The following is a 19436-nucleotide window of genomic DNA, read 5'->3' on the forward strand; positions in this document are numbered from 1 at the left end:
CAATGCAAGGAAAACATGCACTGCTATAAAACTGTTATCACAGAGATATATCAGGAGCAAGTTGTTCAGGAGGGAGCATTTTGAGTTCATAGTGCTGAATCAGTCCAAAACAAGTAAATGAGTGGCTGGTACAGGCTTTGAGCAGAGGTGTGCACTAGAAGAGCCAAATCATTGTTCTCTGCTCTTAAACTGGGTGTTAAGCCAGTTCCTAGAAGACTGAGGGCAATGGAATTATGCCACATTTTCATAAAAATTAACCTAGTACCTGGGGACAACATGCAAAGCATTATTTTACTCTCCATTTTGCCACATAAAAGGAAAACTACTTTAGAAATAGAGATTAACATTTTTCCTAAGCACATGACACAAAAACAACAGAAGGTCACAATTTGGCACAACCACATCACACCAACTTGCAGTTTTGGAACCTAAAATAGTACCTAAAGAAAATCATATGAGCAAATAAGAGCCATCTATTTCTTAACTCCAAAGGATATCAGTTAGTACCCTTTTCTGTTTTTGAACTAGCTGTTCCAGTTCCTGTTCTTTTGACAGCAGCTTGCGTTCCAGCTCTTGACTTTGGGACTGAAACCTCTCTGTGTCCTGCAAAATTCCAAGAGGAAATGGATTAACAGAACAGCACAATTGCATCATAGGAGGAGAAATAACGAGTCAGTGATTAAGCTTTCCCCAGTGACTATCACAAGACACAGGTAGTACTCAGTTTAGGGGTGGTATCACTCATGAATCTCTAAACTGCTGTAGTCCAGCAGCTTCCATGGCTATGGTTGGTACAGAATGTGCTGATTGCACATGAGTAGGTATTGAGTCTAGAAAGTGGAGGCAAACATCCCAGGCAGGAGGCTGAGCAGCTGAGCCAGTCTAGATCAATGCAGCCAGAATGTATCCTCTTGTTTCCAGCCACAGCAACTCAGTCTGATGTGAAAGAAACTCCACGCTTCGAATCCGTCACTAACAACAATTTTTCACAGATGTTCCACTGGTATAAACAAGCAACTGGGGCTTCAAGCTCTGCCTTTCCCTTAGCAATTATATGAACCTGTCCACTATCTAAGTATCCTGCAGTCACCGGGAACTCCCAGTCACATTTGGGATTACTCCTGACACTCCTCAGCTGAAAAAAATTGTCAGCCCTCTCCTGAGTAAAATCAGGTTCCAGCAGTTTGTATCAGCTGAGAATCTGTCCTGTTTCTCCAAAAACAGGCTTCTTCTACTCTCTAAGGTCCCCAGGAAAATGCCTCTAAACAAAAATAAAAATTCCCTCATGGCAGCAGTCATTGTTACAAGTGTTGTCCCTTAAGCAGTGCGCGTGATGGGGTAATGAAATGCACGACAACTGGTTCTTTCTGGGGAAGAATATATATGCAAGTGAAAAAACAGACTAACTGCCCCTTTTGTGTAACATTCAGTCAGCAGGGTATTAAGTATTGTAAATAGCTACAACTTGTACTTATTTGCATCTTACCAATTTCTTTAAATGTATTCTTCAATAGCTGCTCTTCATTCAAGCCACCATAATTTCCCCTTTATATGGCATCAATGCATCTCCCCAGGCTGAAAAGTCTTTGTAAGACTTTGCATTAGAGAAAGAATTTAACAGTCAGATCTCCCCAGATCTCAAATTAGTCATGCAAAGAAACAATACTTCATGAGTGTCTGGCAGCCCTTAGTGCAACTGCTGACTAAACTGTAAATAGCTTGAGTGGGAAGCTTTCATGAAAAAGCCTGAAAGAAATGGCTTAACCTCAAATATATAACTAATTAGGAGATCCAACAATCATTGCTTACGGAAAAGTCTTTGTTGTTTGGGGCTTTTCAGTACCACTTCAGTTGTGGACTATTAAGAGCACATAAACTATTTGTTCCACAAAAGTGCTGTCAGGCAAAGTTGCAAGTACTTTTTATCCTTCAGCTGGTATACAAACTTTATTTAAAGGTTTCATCTTATCCACCACTAAAAACTGCTCTCAGCTTGGAATGGAAAAAAACTTGAAAATTTGAGTCAGGTTCACTACCCAGTAAGGCAAGTGAAAGGAATGACTCCTTAGGCAGCTGATAAGGCACTTTTTTTTCTGTTTCTCTTTCTTTTTCTTTTATTTTATTTTGGTTGCCAGGGAACAAAAAATACTTGATATATTTGCATCACAAAAGGAAGCTTGAGATATATTTGATTACATTGTCTAGATATATTTATACATACTTGATTGAGAATGGAGGCAATAACCACTATTTTGGCAACTATTTCTATCACATATTGCTGAAACCATGTATTTGTTTCATTTAAATGACTGATGCCAAGACAACAAAAAGGGATGAGCCAGTAGCTCATGATTGACTGTCCCAGGGCACCCAGAGCAGCCGTGGAACCTCCAATATTTTAATACTCAAAAAGTAACTGGCCAAGTTCCTGAGCATCCTGACCCAGCTAGGAAGTAATGCATCACCTTCCCACCCATAAGATTCTAGGGTGATTCTTTCCTGGAGCATGCCGGGAGTCCTTGGTACTTTCCTAATTTCACAAGAAAAAGCAGGAAAGAAAAATCCAAAGAAAAGACTACAGACACAGTAGAGGAGATTTAAAGACAACTTCCCAAGAGAAGGGAATTCATCTTCAGGTGTTTTGGAAGCACCATGGCAGTCACCAAAGATTCTGTCCTGCATTTATTTTGTAAATAACCTGTGGTTGTTCCACAAATTACCATCACTTGATTCATCTCTTATTGTTATCCCTCCCAAAAATCAGAGAATGCAGAATTCAACAGGATTAGTGCTGCTCTGAACAACCTCACAGCGTGTTTTTCCTGATTGTGACCAGAAGCTGGACCTAGAGTAGCACCAACAATACAATATTTGTAGTTCAAGTGACTTTCAAAAGCATGCCAGCTGTGCTGTATGCCAGCCACTGAGCACAGGACATCACAGCTCCTTCATCCAACAAGTCACTTAGCCTGCAGCTGCAGAGACTAAAAGTTTGAAGCTGCAGCACAAAAGTAGCTGTGAGGAAAAAAAATTTTTTCTTCCTCTGTTGTGAAATACATTTTGTGGGATTTAATTTCACACCCAGAATGAGTTTAAAACCACTGAAAGGGGGAGCAGAATCCATGGCCACTATAACAGAGACACTCACTTTCAAGAGAAACTGTTCTTTCTCCTTTTTGATTTGCTGTTCCATTTCCTCATAGAGATGTTGAATTTCTTCATCATAAGCAGCAATTTTCCTAATAAGAAATAAAAATACACTGAGTGGGTCTTTGCAGCATTACTTCAAGTCATGGCCCACATTACCAGCTAAGTTCCACATCTCTGCCTTTACACAAAACTCCACAGAATGTTCTGGTGTCAAGGAAATAGAAATTTTTGTGCAGCAATGCTCACAGATTTTTTTTTTCTCATGGAAGTAAAACTTCAGTAGCTCAAAAGCTAATATAAAGCTGATGTTTCCATAAAAAGCAGCTGTTCATTATGCAATTTTAATGACTACTAGATCTTGGGTAAAAGGAAGAGAGTTTCCTAATGACAATACCAACATATCAGAACCTAAATTTGACCGTTAAAATTATTTTCATAGCAATTTCCTGTTTTCTATTCCTAGACTGCATTGTTGCCCATTCAAGGGTACTGAATGAAGTACTTCTATCTAAGACACATTAGCTAGAATAGAATTCTTGAAAGACCTTCTTGAAAGCAGCCTTACTGCCTCCCTAACTGCTCTGCTGAAACAAATTTGAAAAGCCTAGACAAGGAACAGAAATAAATATGCTGTGCACAAGTGTATGCAACTGTAGGAAGAAAAAAGAAGAACCTACAAAGTTCACTTTTTTCCAGTGGAATACTGCAATTAAAATATCACTGCAGTTTGATCCATGAAGGATTACAATGTTTAGCTTAGGAGCAAATGTTTAGCTAGGACAGAAAAAATTTAAGTGTTGACAGGGAACAAGATATCTGCTTTGTTCTGCTACTATTTTATGCTATGCTCACTATCCAGACACTGAAAAGCAAAAATATCTTTGTATCAAACTCAGGGGACATCGTAGAATAATTTTTATAGTGATTATTAGGAACTTTATCTGACAGTACTGTATATTGCCTCATATTCTTCCTGCCATAGCTGTTCCTTGAGCAATCTGCATAATGCAGATTAAAGAATAAAGTACCAAATCTTCAAGGGCATTCACATCAGCAAGACAAGGAACATGCAGTAGAAAAAAACCCAGTATTTATTTTGTATCTACCTTTTTTTTTTTTACCCAATGTGGTACATATTCTATGTTTTCCCTTATTGAAGGCCTGGTTCTCTTCTAATTTAAAACAAAGCCAATTTTATAGAAAATTCAAAAACTTTACCTAATCTAAGAAGAGTGAGTAAAGCCAGAAACAAGTCTGTCTTTCCCCCTTTCAACAGCAGAACACCTGACACTGCCAGCTTGCTTTTTCAGTCACAGGTAAAAAAAGTGAGACATTTTCACAGGATTTACAGAAGCAATACACAACTGTTAAGCTACAAGAATTGGAGGAAAACAATGGCTGTCACTTAAGACTTTCATAAACTCTGACTAGGTGAGAAAACCGGGCCCCAAAAGGGCCTTTGCCACGTAATTGCAACATTTCAAATAGAGAGTGCCAGATAATCCAGAAGCCCCTTAGTTGCTTTACTCGCCTTACACTGTAAAAATGTGTCATGCTCTGATCTCAAATTATTTTCTTGAAACTAAGAAAATGCTAATTTCTTAAATTAGCATTTATCAATGGAAGCAAATTACACAAATCCCTAGCGAAATAACAACTACTTAGAAAGGCATGGCAGAGATGCTAGGACCATACACCTACTGTATTCATGCAGTTAAATGTCCCTTTGACCAGCACTAGACTGACTACTGAAAAGCCCTGTAACTTTGCAGAGGCAGAACACACTGCACAGCAGTCAGTGTTTCCATGGGAATCATAAAGATTTCCTGGGCTTCTGTATGACAGGGAGAATAACTTCAGTCCTGTGTTTTAGCTTGCTGATTTAGGTATTTTTTTTCCCTCTAATGTGTTTGGAAGCAAAGGATATGGCAGCACCATGAAGACTACATCCTGAAAGCACTACTGAGTGTAGGAATCTTTTCAGTTGCTCTGGCACATAAGCACACGCCATTTCTGCAGGCTGAATACCCTGCAAGCATTACATTCATGGATTCCATTCTTATCTCTGATCAAATTAAACAGAAGGGGAAAATAATACCCCCTCGTAATCAAAAGTCTAACAATTATAAGAAAAATAACTAACAAGCAGAAGAAAAAAAAAATTAGCTGGCAAATATTCCCCAGATATATTCAGAATAAAAAAAACTGAATTGATAAGGATATATCATTTTTATGTGATAAGGATATATCATTTTAATGTGAAAAATACAACATGTTTTTCTATTCCCTTAGATTACCTCTTCAAGCTTAACACATAGTTTTATAATTTCAGTCATATTTGATAATTTAGTCTCTCCTTTCAGTAACTGTGGAATAAAGGGATAGAGATAAAAACAAATGAAATGTAATGTGAGTTCACTAAGTTCAGACGATAGGTTCAGGATCAACACACTTGCAAGGGTTTAATTTCTGCCCATACATGTAGCTGCAATGTGAATTGTTTTGATTTCATAACTGCTGTCTGTGCAGTTTGTCATAATGGTTCTTTCTCCTTAAAAAATTACAGTGATTTGTGCACAATGTGAACTAATCTCCTGAGATGCTGATTCTCCTCATCTTCCACAAAGATGGATTCTGACACTATCCCATGCTAAGTGAGAAGTCAGTTCATATTTCCCTTTCCCTGCCTGTTTAGAACTCTTGTTTGAAACAGAGTCTACATTTTTATTACGTTTGTCCTTCAAATGCAAAAGCACAGCAGCACACAGAGCTAATGGCAGTTGAAGATTTTATCTGCTATTAGAAGAAAAAGGTCCTTCTCATCTCTTTTAGGCTTACTTCCTATCAGTCTTACTAAAAGCCCCTTGGTTCTACTGCCAGGGATTTGAAGAATAACAAGGTCTGTCATACTCCACTCCAGCCTTTGCCTCCTCATTCAAGAGATATGACCTTTTAAAAATAGCTCTCTCAGAATAGCTGCTCTATTCCTTTAACCACTGAGTTGCCATTCCCTGCACTTTTCCCCATCCCACTACACTGTTCCTGTGTTGCAGAGACGAGAACTTCCCACAGTGTGCTCAGGATATGGGTGCACTAAGAGTCCATGCAGTGGCAAAAACATGCTTTGCCACATGCCCAGTACCCTCCTTGCTAGTGCCAAGCAGTTTACTGGGCTCTTTTGGCTGATTTTGGGAAGCTCTCTGCAATGCCCCCATGGGCTTTCTCTGGAATTGTAATTGCCCATCACATGAGCATTATTTTATTTTCTCTTCCTAATGTTCATCTCTGCGCTTTTGGGGTGCTCAACACATCACCCTATTATTTTTAAAACCACTACTACTATGTTTAAGAAGCCATCTAATTTCAAACTAATTTCAAAGCCCTTAAAATTAAACACAAATACCGAAAATCAAGGAGAACAAACCCTGGTAAATAAATATCGTACCCACAAAATCACATTTGGTTTAGATTTAAAACCCATTTGATTTTTTTTTTCCTCTCTCTCTCTAGTTACATCAGTATAAACCTGCACAGTCCCCCAGGTGTGCTGTATTTGCATGTTTGTGTATCAAGAATATATGCTCATCCTCACTGCCGCCTGGACCTACAAACAGGAATAGCAGCAACCTACTGGATCTATTGAACCAGAACAGGATGAAACTCCTGGATGTCTCAAACCATGGGACTCAGGTTCAAGAATGAAAATATGTACATGTGAAAGGTCCAGAAAAAAAGGCCAAAAAAAATGTAGACAAGAACATCACGGGTGAAGAGCATAGATTTTTATGGCATAAAGATCCCAGCACGCGCACATGAAACTTCTGAGGGCATCCAGGATAGAAGAAAAAGGAACAATTGAAGACAAAAGCACAGCCTACACCCAGGAAATGAGACAAAAGGCAGAGAGTAGACTGCCTTATTGCCTAATGACTCACAGAGGTGAGTCAGGAAGGAAAGACTCAGGAAGAAAAGACAAAAGATCAAATTCATATTCAATTTCCAAAGAATATTATTGTCACCAATCAAGAAGAGCCCAGTAGACATTACAGGTCCTCAAAACCCAGCATCCCTTCTCTTTTGTGACCCCACAGTAAATCCTGGCCAGTCTCTCAGATACATGCATCTTAGTGCTATTGAGTATGTGGGTATTAAAAAAAATTAATCTTCTCCCCTCTATGATGCTGTCTTGAGCTTTGTTGTGATTCATACATAGTTTAAAAGAAACAAGTTATTTATCCCCACTGTTACATTACTACTCTGATTCCTTCCAGCAATCGACTACAAACAAAACAACAATCAACGTGCTGAAATCAGCGGTGTTAGCAGGAGCAACAAAAAGAAGAAATTAGCAAAAACGTGTCTACTACAAAGGCTTGAAAATCCAACGCACTTTCAAGTTAGACATTTCACATCAGCCAGAAAAGATAATGCTAATGTACTCTCTGTACACCTCTGCACTGATCAGAGCTATTAAAGAGACACATTTTTTCATTCAGCTCCCAAAAAAACATTCACCAAAAAACCCAAAAAACCCTCACAGAACAAACCTCTCACCACACATGGTAGTTAACAAGCTCTAGTCTAAAATCAACAGCAAAACTCTCTGTATGCTGTTTCCAGCTGCCTGAAGGCTAAAACCACACACAGAGACTTAGGTGAAAATGCTACTTATTATAAACCAATTGTCTTTAATGATCATACATTTTTAGGTCTTTTCCTTCTTCATAGGCCTTGTCACATTCTCAGAATAGTCAGGAGAGTGCTGAACAAATGAAGTAAAATTTCATCAATATATTTGCCTTTATTGCTCAGTCTGTAAGAATCTGAAATTCAGAAGTTACACTTTAAAATAAAAATACAGCGGAACTTCAACTACACCCACAGTTTTGCATTGTATTAAGATTTAACATCATAACTTTTCTCCCTCTAGATAACTACATACAAAAAAACGATCTGTTAATTTTTACTTCTTATACATATTTTTGTATGTGTATTTTAAGTATTTGTTTATATTTATATTTTATATGCTTTACATATAAAACATACATATGTTATTTACTATATTTCATAGCTTTGCTTTATATATATTTGTTAACTTACATTTTCACTAGTATCAGTGCTTTGTGCTGCTCTAACATCTTAAACCTCTTATGTCTCTGGCCAGTTAATCCAGGTTTATAGCTTTTCTGCATGCAATGCTTGCAAAGCACACAGACAATTTGCCAGATTTACTGTTAAATATGACTTTCCTCTGGAATCAAACTGATTAACTGGATTGGAATCACTCAATATTGTCTTAAAACCTCAATGCAATAACAGATATCTGCAAAAGAATTTCAGTCAATAAAATCTTAACCAGAAGAGAAAAGCTAATTTGATTCAGTTCTGCCATATGAATGGTTCTACCCATAGTCTTAATGCTTGATAAAATTTCACATTATAGGAAATTTTACATTATGTGAAGTCTTGTCCTTCGGTATCCGCTGAAATACCTTGTTTATTTCAGAAGTTCAAATAGCAGGTGAAATATCTCAAACTACACAAGCAGTCTAACAAAGAGAAGTACTAACTTTTTTAGAGCACATTCCAATTCATTCTTCTCATTATCTGCTTCTTGGAGCTGGGAAAAAATTCTGACCAAGAACTCTTCAAAATTGGAAAGTAAATGAGGTTCTTCTTTTTTTAGCTGCAACCAAAGTTGCTTCACATCAGCCTCACTGAAAGAAAACATCATAAAGGATTCATTAAGAGAGAACATTTCCCAGGCTGCAGTAAATGTCCTTAGCACCCTTAGTAGATGGAGGCTGCAGGGCAACACTAATCAGAACACAAAACTTATTAAAAACAACCTAAACTGTGCCAGATTTGAGAAGGATGAGGGGGTGGGAAATTATGGAGATCGAATTTATTTAAAAAAATACATTGCAACATCTGGCCATTCCTGACTGCAGAACAGCACAGGAACTGCTTGTTTAGTGGGTGCCTTGCCAGACACTCCACCTAAACAGGAATGGGTAAGAAAGGAGACAAGACGAGATACAGTATGCCCTGCCATCACTTCTATTAGAATTAAAGAAGTTTCCACATATCTAGAGGGGAGGGGCAGTGGAAAAGCTAACAAAATCCCTCCCTCGTAAGAAATGAATGAGATTCAGACTCCTAAGTAACATAGATATGTTAACAAATTGCATTTCTACCGCATTCTTTCATTTTCAATACATTTTTCTTCCATGGTGATTCTGCTACAAAAAGCAGAACAAAACATCTTGAAATTTTGATTTAAAGATTTACCAAGATAATGTTGTGTTTCCAAATCTGTTCAGCAGACACTGACAGCTCTATTGTGAATTATAATGGGTTTCTAATACTTTGCCAATATTTTCCTGAACCACTTTGTTTCTTCCTGACTCACTTTGTTCCATGAGCATTGCAATCCTGAACCTAGCCAGCAAAGAGTGCTGCATTTAAAGGACAAAATAAGAGTAGGGATAGAAAAAATGGGTGATAAATATCTCTTCATAATGAAAGGCTTTCAGGATGGCTGACAATGAACTGTTTCCTGGAACAGGCAGTCAAGGGAAGACAAGGACAGATGAGTGCTTTTGTTCCATAGTAAGAATCACAATGTATTTCTTAAATATTTGTACCACTTGTCCAGATGCTCTCCCATTTTTGCCCAAGGTTTTGTTTGTTTTTTTTTTTTGTTCTACGGTATTCATTGTGATTGACCAATGAATGTGAGGCCGTCACATACAAAGCTCTTTGAGCAGGTTCTATGCTCCATTTTTCAGAGAGATCCATCCTAGCCTTGGAAGAAGTAGAATTACCAAAGCAATCACAATAGGCAATTAGGCAGGAAGAGGAGAAAAAGCAGAAAAAATGGAGAAAAATTCCCTACTTATGGTGCACTTTAAATGCAGCCCTTGCCAAAAATAGCAGTCAACACGCATTGATTGAAAATCAGTGACATCTGTGGATTACATGCTTGTAATTATCTATGTTCAGATCACGTGGCAGAAAAACACGTTTCATGTACCTGGAGTACAACAGTTTTGCTTTTAGAAATCTGGTCAAACAGCATTTTATCATGACAGCAAGAAAATTAGTTTTTTAAAGAAACTCTGTGGTTTTTAGCAGCTTTTGTTCTTGCTGCTCATCTTGGATTCCATTTAAATCAAACCCAGAGGTGAATCATAAAGGGTCATACAACTGATGATTGCTGTGAGAACTCACTCATCCAAAACCTTTGCAGCTCCAAGCCGATCCATGAGATTTGAGAATTGGAATTCTTCATCCTCATCACCAGTCATGGTCTCTTCGTATCTAACTGGGCAGGCTGTTTCTCCTTCTGATGGTTGCACCATGTCATTTTTCAAAGCAATCTGCTCCAAAAGAAATTGGCCTAAGAATTAGAAATTACACACATTAGCATTTTCAGAAATTACTATAAGAAGCAATGTCATACTAAAACTCAAATTTTATGGTAAATGAACAAAAGTTTGGGGCACCCCAAGAGGATCCCTGAGTTCTATGGCTGGCTTTGTGCCCCATTTAATGTCTAACCTTCAGTAAATCATCCACCTCAAAATTCACAAACAATAAAAAAATTTGTATCTCCATGCAAAACATAAAAGGATATAAATTGCAGTAACAACTCTTCATAAATGTTGTGGGTTTGTTTCTTGATAGGTTCAAATAAGTTAGGGATCTAAAATAACAGTACTGATAAAATGTATATTAAATAAAATTTAACATTCTTTTTAGTGCATGACCAAAGACACACATTAAATTCCTATATAAACTGCACACAGAAAGCTACATTTTATTAACAGTAGTTTTATGGTGAGGATGCAGAAGTGCAATTATCACATGAATAGTCAACTTTCTGGGGGATTGGGGTGGGGAATATTGTGATTTTATGCTAATTTTTGTTATATTCTAAGTTCCACTACAGAAATTTCTATAGGTCCAAGGGAACAGAAACACTGGTGTAGTTTTGTTTTTATTAACTCCATCTTGCTTTTCTCATAGCACCCAACAGAGCATGTTTGCAACAGAACTGAGTACGTTGCAAAGAGGGGTTACAGTAAATTTCAGATTTGCCACCATTAGAGAAATAGAAACAGGACCCTCCCAGTTGAGAGAGTAATTGGTGCAGCATGAGCTTTATCCAGACACTACTCTGGCTGCTCAAGCAGCTTTTATCTACTACAGCTTCTGCTTCCAGGAATGCCAACATCATCACCTAGCCAAATGTAGGACTAGCTGGCCTGGAAAATACCTGTCAGTGCTGTGGGGCAGGTTAAGATGTACCATGCTTCAAACTATCTATCCTTATCCTTTACATGGTGTGGTCTATGTCCTGTGTGTGGTGTGTGGGTGTCTTTGGGGTACGTGTTTAAAACAGGAAAGCAGTGACCACATCCACCTGGGCCTCTGGACTGGGCTCCAGCACCTGAGCAGCAAGAATCCCCAGGATCTGGAACTGCTTGAGATGGCAGCCACTTACAACCTCCCTTAGTAAAGAGCTTTGGTTATGCAGGGACTGCTTATGGAAGTGATCTTAATTTAACTCATTAAAAGCAAAGCATATATTATTTCATTTTCTAATAATGTTAATTTTCAGATTAGAGCATACCCTATGAAGATACTTGTTCTACCTCTACAATGGGAGAGGTGGGACATAAGAGAATTAGGGTTTCAAACTACTGATAGAAATAACATAGGTCCTGCTTGTTGGACCTGTAGATATTAACTAAATTAAGATTTGCTGTTACAATTCACACCTAGATGAGATTCATTTTTCTAGAGAAAATACTTAAGCTTAGCCAGCAGAGCTAAAATTAGGTACAAAATTGATTCTGCATAAACAACCAAGCACTGTTTAACTAACATTGTCATCTTATCTGGAACGTCACATCTTGGGAGAAAACCACCCTGTGACAAACACAGAGAATACGACAATAAGGGTGCTGTTGAAAAACAAGCAGTTACAAAGAACTTATCAGATCATATCTTACAGAAGTAGTAAGTGCCTCATTCTGTTTTGTTTTGAAATAAATTAGCATCACTTGAAGAATTAATTCATTGTAGAAAGCATTCCCATAGGTCTAAGGACAGTGGTGTTAACATACTCCAACATTGTCTTACATTAAGATTAGAGATAATTTTAATTATCTTTCTCGTCCTATTACCTGACATGAAATAACACACAAGACTCCCCAACGCCCCTGCCCAAAGGAAACCTTCAATAAATTGTACATAGATTTACTCAACAGCTTAAAACAGGTGTGATTCAGGTGATTTCATCACTTTTTCATACTGTGTCATGGCTTGTCATTTTACACAGGAGAGAAAGACCCAGAAGCCCTTTGTCTACTCATTCATATAATTTGATCACTTCTTCCTCTGCTACATTTAGGGAACAGTCTGGCACCCTTAAGTATTAAGTGTCCTGTTAAGACAAAGTTCCATTTGATTCATGTGGAGAGTACAGAACATGAATAAAGCTCAAAAGAAGAGACATGTTTCCAAAACTCACTGAATCCTGTGATGAACTCCTTTGGGGTAAGTGAGCCATTGCCATCAGCATCCAATGTAACAAAAACTTTTTCAAGTTCTTCCAGGCTAAGAGGTAACTCAGGATGCAGTCTCTGTAATGACAAAACATGCAGCAACTTTCTCCATTACTACAGGATAAGAGGAAGTCTGGGTTCTACAAAACATCCATAGCACAGCAGGATAGGTCCTTTGCTTCCCTAAGTGAAAATCTAATTACAGAGCAAAACCAGATCAAGTGAGGGACATGTGCTTTAATGACTTATTTGTCTTTACGAACCCATTATGATGACACAGGGAGAACTGTCTGGTGCCACAAATTCCAAACATATGGAGAAGAGGAAGAACTTGAGGTGGAGTCTCAGCCTCCTGGTGAAATGGCTTGATTAGCTTGGTGAAATGCCTTGGTTATCAGGCTACTGGGCAAACTTGGCAGCAGAATTGTATGACAAGTTCCTTCCACGTCATAAAGTCAAGCAAGAGAGTCTCTAGATGACTACATTATAGAGAATATACTGTACTGATTCAAGCTGATTCAAAAAGTGTACATAAATAAATAAGCAAATAAAACAAAGCTAAGACAGCTGCACAGTCTAAGAACAAAATCTGTAGTTCCCACAATGAGTTAAATGGAGTTCATGACTGTCTACTTCTGTAATTAAGCATGCTCACACCAAAAAAGACATAGCTTCATAAAATCAGCTCCACAAATATCACCTACTTTTTCCTGATAATCTAAAGACATAAAAGAAAAGACTTCTATAAAACTGATACTAATGGTTTTACTCTAATTCTTTTAACAGTGTAGACAGATTCCCAGAAACAGGAGGAAACTGGAGTGGCAAACAACACCAATAACCAGCATTTCCACTGGGAGACAGCACTAGGAAAATTAAAACCTTTCCTCAGCTTGAGAGGCAATATAAATGCACACTGGTTCACTCCTCTGCTATATTAATTAACATTTTAATCCCCCCCAAAACTCCTGTTTTATATACAACATATTAAAACTGCAAGCTAGTAGGTTGATAAAGTTCATTAGATTAAAAGTGCTGATCTGTTCCACTGCGGGGGAAGGATTTGGGGCCAAAAAACCATTTCTCCTGCAATCCAAAACAGCACAAACCACTATTCAGTATTCTAAGCCATACAGGCAAGGAAAGAATTGGCTGAAACGCATTAACCAGGAGTTCCCTGGTTGCCACAAAGAGTTTAGGGTATGCTTTATGAACTGTTTGGATAGGAGTGTTAAAAGGAATTCCAAGGTGGTCCTGAGAAGTAAAAGCAACAGCGCTACTAAAACACAGAACTATCTGGAATAGTTAAAAAGGGATTTCTGATAAGGATTAGTTGTGTATTGCTGCCTGCTTCCAGAAGTAAAACCTGGATGTATACTCAGTTTAAATGCCTTTTTTCAACAGTGTCTTCAGTTTCTTACTTAAACACACCCATCTTCCCAAAGTTTGGATTTCAAACTCTACGATCTAATGGGAAACCTTTTATAATCAGCTCCTCCTGTAAAATTCTTACAGTCAACACCACACTGATGAGGGAGAAGGTGCTTCAAACAAATTACTCTTTTTACATTCAGAAAAACAGACACTGTACTCTTACGACCAGATCTTTGGAACCTGCTGAAGGAGCACCCAATCTGACTGTGCCAAAAATACGGACCCAGCTGCTATGCCAGTGCAATGATCTGGGGGTCTTGCTGCAAACCTGACTGACAAATATGGGCTTCTCCAACCTCAGCTGCAGTGCCCTAATGCAGCATCCAAATTCTGCTGAGAATTACACTAAATTTACAGTAGAAAACACCATTATTACTTGTATTTTCTTGGGGGGAAGAGGGAAAAAAAAGGTGTGAAAATAGGAGATTCTAAGGAATGTACCAACATTTTGCTTCATTAAATTCCCTCCAGATCATTTGCAGACTTTTATGAGGTATGACACTTACTAAGATTAAATCAATGTTTTCCCAACCTCTTGGGTTTTTTCTTAATAAAAAAATTAAAGTGGTTTGTGGCTAGGAAAGCAAAATGTTATTGGTCTCACTGTTGTGTTTTTGTTTATTTGCTCATTTTAATCTTACTGTAAAAATACATAGGCCCTTTCAATATGAGGCTCCTAAAATTTTAAAAAGAAAAGAAAACAAAACAAAACATATTCAGAGATACCACTGGAGCTTCAAAAGAAGCTATCTACACTGCCACCAAAGGTGCTCTGTGGTTTCATGATATCTGTGCTTAATTCTCCTAAAATACCAAGCTTTTACTCAGCTAAATACAAGGACAGAGGTCAAACAGCTAAGAGCAACATCTGAACCCAATCCTCCCATGTACTTTAGAACAAAACATTTTACAGCACTAACTCTCATTATTCATTATAACCTCAAGGACCAAGAGATGAAACTGTGGTTTCAAGTCTAAGGTAGAATTTTCTTTCTTGCCATTTCAGAAAACCTCTTGTTGGTTTGAAAGTTGAGTGCATTTGATATTTGGAAACGGAATTAATTTCTTTTTAAAAATCCAGCTATTACCATCCTCTCACAATAAACAACATCATATAATCAAGGAGGAGTAAATCTTTAGTGTAGTAACTGTTACAGACACAAGAGAAAAAAACACTGCAAGATTTGTTCCATCAAGATTAATTAAATTTCAGATACTTTGCACTCTGTTGAAATCATGCCTTGTATCCCAAGCCTAAAGATTAAAAGGCTTAGCATTAGCATCCTATATCTGAAGCAAAGCTTCAGGAATGATAGGCAGTAAAGACCTACCAAATACAGCACAATGCAGAAGTGATCAACACTTAGTACCTTTTAAGGAAAAAACTGATTTATTTCATTAAATTTTGTTTTTCTTATAGGGAGCAAACATAATGAAAAATGCAGGAAATAAAATCAAATATAAATAAACACTATCTCAAATGTCCTGAGCACCTTTATTTCTATATTAAAGAACTTACATACACTTACATACATAGATGGAGTTTTCAGTTATAGTAAACAAACATGATGAAATAGAGGAATGAAATAGAACTTTATTTGTTCTTTGCAACACTATTTCTACTGCATTTTTGCAGCATCTGTTTTAGAACCTGAAGTATAAATTTAGCAGCACCCTAAGCATAAACCTAGAATCAAACAGAATCAAATAATTTTACATTCCTTGCAAAAACAGGTATTAAAACTTTTTATATACGTATACATACACATAAATATTGTGGTTTTCCATTAGGTAAAAATCTATGCCTTTCAGTTTTTAAAAAGAGTGTAAAATTGTAATCCATTAAACTCTCTGTGGCTTTGGATTTACCAAACACTACCACTGGCAATACATTTGGCTTTTTGAATTCAGTTACTTCAGTGAGATAATGCAGATTGGCAAAGCCTACTGCAGAGCCAACATCTGCATTCTTCTCTTTTTTTAACTTTGCATAATTAACAGAGATCATCAGAAAACTCAGCAACACACAACTGCAAAGAAAGCTCTTGAGAGCTAGCAAACTGAGCAGTTTATTTAGGAGGGTTTTGCTTTTCCAAAATAGGTAAAGTTGTTTCAACTGTGTTTTCATACATACAGACAACTTTTGTCTCTCAGGACAGAGAAAGTTTCTAAATTTTCTATTAGATGCTTTCTTTAGTCATAGATCATGATGAATTTGTTTTGCTCCTGCTCCCTAATTCTGTTTCATCTGTAAGTGCTGAAGTAGAAATGGATTAACACAAGTTATGCTTTGCATGTCAAGCATGAGTACATTTCTGTTCTCTACCACATACTGGCTCAAATCATCTTATCACTTCTGCAATGTGCCACAATCACATTTTCAAAAGCTTTTGTTATATATAGTTGCTTTTTCTCATCAGCATATTCAGCAAATCTGATTTTGGGCCCTCAAACAAATTAAGCACAATTTCCTAAGATTGCTGCCAACACTGAATAATGCTAAAAATGCTGTTCCTCTGTACTTTTTACATATATATGTGATCCAGCTGAGAGTTCACCATAGCCTGACAGTGAAGCCACAGTGAAAGACTTTATTTACACAATTTTGCTGAAAAAAGGATAGAATTGGCAGACTAAATACACCCCTGACATTGTGTCAAATCACAAAGCAATGAATTTAATGGTGTTTCGATGTTTTCAACAAGAATAGAATTGAAGTCCTGGGGCTTTTTTTTAAACCTAATTTACTTTGATTTTCCACTTTTTTGTTGCTTTGTCTGCGAGGAAAAATGCAAGCATTATGTAAGACTTCAAAGATATTATTTTAAATCTCACATATCTCTTTAAAGTTATGAGGAGGGTGTTAACATTTTTAACTCTAAATTAATCAGTCTCAACTCATTAAGGGCTTTAGGAGTTTCTCTCACTGCGCATTTCACAGAACCAATTGTGTTTTACCTGCATGTCTTGACGAGTGACGAAGCCTTTGCCTTCCAGATCACAAATCTGAAAGAACTCTTGTGCTTTTCCCAGCACAGTTAGTTCTGGGTCTTGCTCTCCAGTCCTGCTCCTCTCTGCATCTCCTGGTTGCACGGGACTGGTGTAGTCTCCTCTTATTCTGTCCATGGTTACAGTCTCAGCTCAGGAATATCCTGGGATGCTGCTATCCCATTTACCCATAAATTCTGATCTGAAACCTGTGCATGGAAAAAAGTAAGGAAAAAATCAAATCAGACCCTCTTAATCATGCTTTCAATACAATCTCTTAGCAACCATTTCTTTAATTAGCCACCAAAGCTTAGAAGAGGAAAAAGCTTTTTGAAGACACTTACCCTTGATGGGCTTCACTAAAGACATTGCAAATGGGAGGATGAACAAGGAAGGGGGAGTCTGAGGGAAGGAGAGGACAAAACTGAAATGGAGTCTCAAAGCAGAATCAGCCAGTTTGACAAGAAACACAGACAATCGATCAACATGAACAAGAAAACACAAGAAATACAGATAAAGGCAAGAGTAAAGTCACTACAACTTGACTTCACATATTTGTCTTGAATTTGTAGTTCTTATCTAAGTAGGTCTGCCTAAAGTAGACACAAATTTATCTCAAAATTTTTAACAGAACAAAGAAATTTTTAAGGCATTTGACTATAATATGAGAATATAGCCTGATTGTGATGCAGTATGACTGGCACAATCTGGAACAACAGAAAGGCCAGTGAAAATTGTTTAAAAATGGAACTTATGTTGACTTCAGAGCAAAGACCTCAGCACTGCATGGATATGAAGATAGAATATGAGGAAACAAGACCTTAGGCTTGTCTATGCAGTTTCTTAAAGTGAAAAGGCTCTGATCACATAGAGCAACTCAGCCTGTTTTACTCTAGGCTTCAGTTCAAACCTGACACTCTTGGAACACAGCATCTTCTAAGATGTGTTCATCTTAGAGAACTCACACAGCTTCCCGTGACAAAGTGATTTCTCTGATAGCCATGGGCCAGGCAGCTGGACTTCCCACATTGCATGTAAGTGTAAATTTACTGCAAATAGGCCATTGACATCAAACCAAACTAAGATTTTGGTGAGCAAATCACTCAGCCCCTCTGAAATCATGTGAAAAAATTTGCAAACACAGGTAATTTTCCTTTCCCTCCCTCCTCTCTTTTATCACTCCAGTCATCCCAAGACTCTTGTTCAAATACTTTCCAGAACTGGAATAACTTTGGCTATATAGCCAAAGAACCTGTCAGAATCTTCCTAGTGCATTGTTACAACAAGGACAAGGAAAAACACTCAGAGGGAAGCCAAGAGATGTCTAAACCACCCAGTATCGTGCCACCTTAGGAAACTCCTCCCTCAGAATGGATCTTCCTTGAATTTTAATGTACAGCTGTCAGTGGTGCCTTATAAACCCCAAGACCTCTCTGCTGGGGCAAGCCACACTCCACACCCCAAGAGGCACCAAAGTCTGCCAGAGCATCCATGCCAGAGCATCCATAATTAACAAGGCTAGAAAAGGCTGTCATGGGGAATTCTGGTCACACATACAAGGGGATTTTGCCTATTAGAGCTGCCTGAACAGCTGTAAACTCTTTCTCTTGTGAGGAAAATTTCTACCTCAGAAAGTCTGACCAACATCTTTGCTCTCACTGTATATAGCCACCCACAAGTGGACCAGATGGAAAGCCACAATCAAACTACACTGGTGTAATAGTCTGGATAAAATTCTCCCTTCATACTGCTTTTACACACCTGAACCTCCATTACTTCAATACAGCTCACTTCTGGCTGACACCAGTGTATGAGGTGACAAACCAGACCATCAGCTGCAGCTTAGCAATGATACTAACTTAAAAACACGTGTAAAAACACCAAAAATCAATGGGACAAGTACAGCTTGCAGACAGTCTTGACAAGATCTGACCCAGACTCAAAATGCTTTTGGGATTTTTTAAAATTTTTTTATTTCAACAATTTCCAGAAGGCCACAACTTCAGGAACAGGCTGAGCTAATCAAGAGAGTAAGTGCTGCTAGTGTCTGCCTCTGCACAGTCCATCAGACTTCCTTAGCAAAAAAGAAAAACTATGCAAGGAACAAATAGCCTATTGTAAGTGAAAGAACAGAAATACAAAACCAGATCAAAAATGGTGGAAGAAAAGGCACTATATACACTTTGATGAAGTTGTTTGCAGTTAGCAAACAGTACAGTACAATTCAGCAAACATCATCATGCTTTCTAAATACTTCCATACACAAAATGAAATTACATGCATCATGAG

General features: G+C 37.8%; 1 protein-coding gene across 1 annotated transcript in view; it reads right to left on the reverse strand.

The window, feature by feature from the left end:
* CRACR2A (calcium release activated channel regulator 2A) overlaps positions 1 to 19436 on the reverse strand; it is a 51770-nt gene that overhangs the window by 25081 nt on the left and 7253 nt on the right. The window contains exons 2-7 of the mRNA XM_059466108.1: positions 17118 to 17356; positions 12692 to 12803; positions 10384 to 10552; positions 8721 to 8867; positions 3149 to 3239; positions 508 to 603 (exon numbers count right to left, since the gene is read on the reverse strand). Coding sequence (XP_059322091.1) covers positions 508 to 603; positions 3149 to 3239; positions 8721 to 8867; positions 10384 to 10552; positions 12692 to 12803; positions 17118 to 17285 — 783 coding nt within the window. The 5' untranslated portion in view covers positions 17286 to 17356. The remainder of the gene's footprint in view (positions 1 to 507; positions 604 to 3148; positions 3240 to 8720; positions 8868 to 10383; positions 10553 to 12691; positions 12804 to 17117; positions 17357 to 19436) is intronic.

This window comes from Ammospiza nelsoni, chromosome 2, assembly GCF_027579445.1.
Source record: "Ammospiza nelsoni isolate bAmmNel1 chromosome 2, bAmmNel1.pri, whole genome shotgun sequence".
NCBI classification, from domain to species: Eukaryota; Metazoa; Chordata; class Aves; order Passeriformes; family Passerellidae; genus Ammospiza; species Ammospiza nelsoni.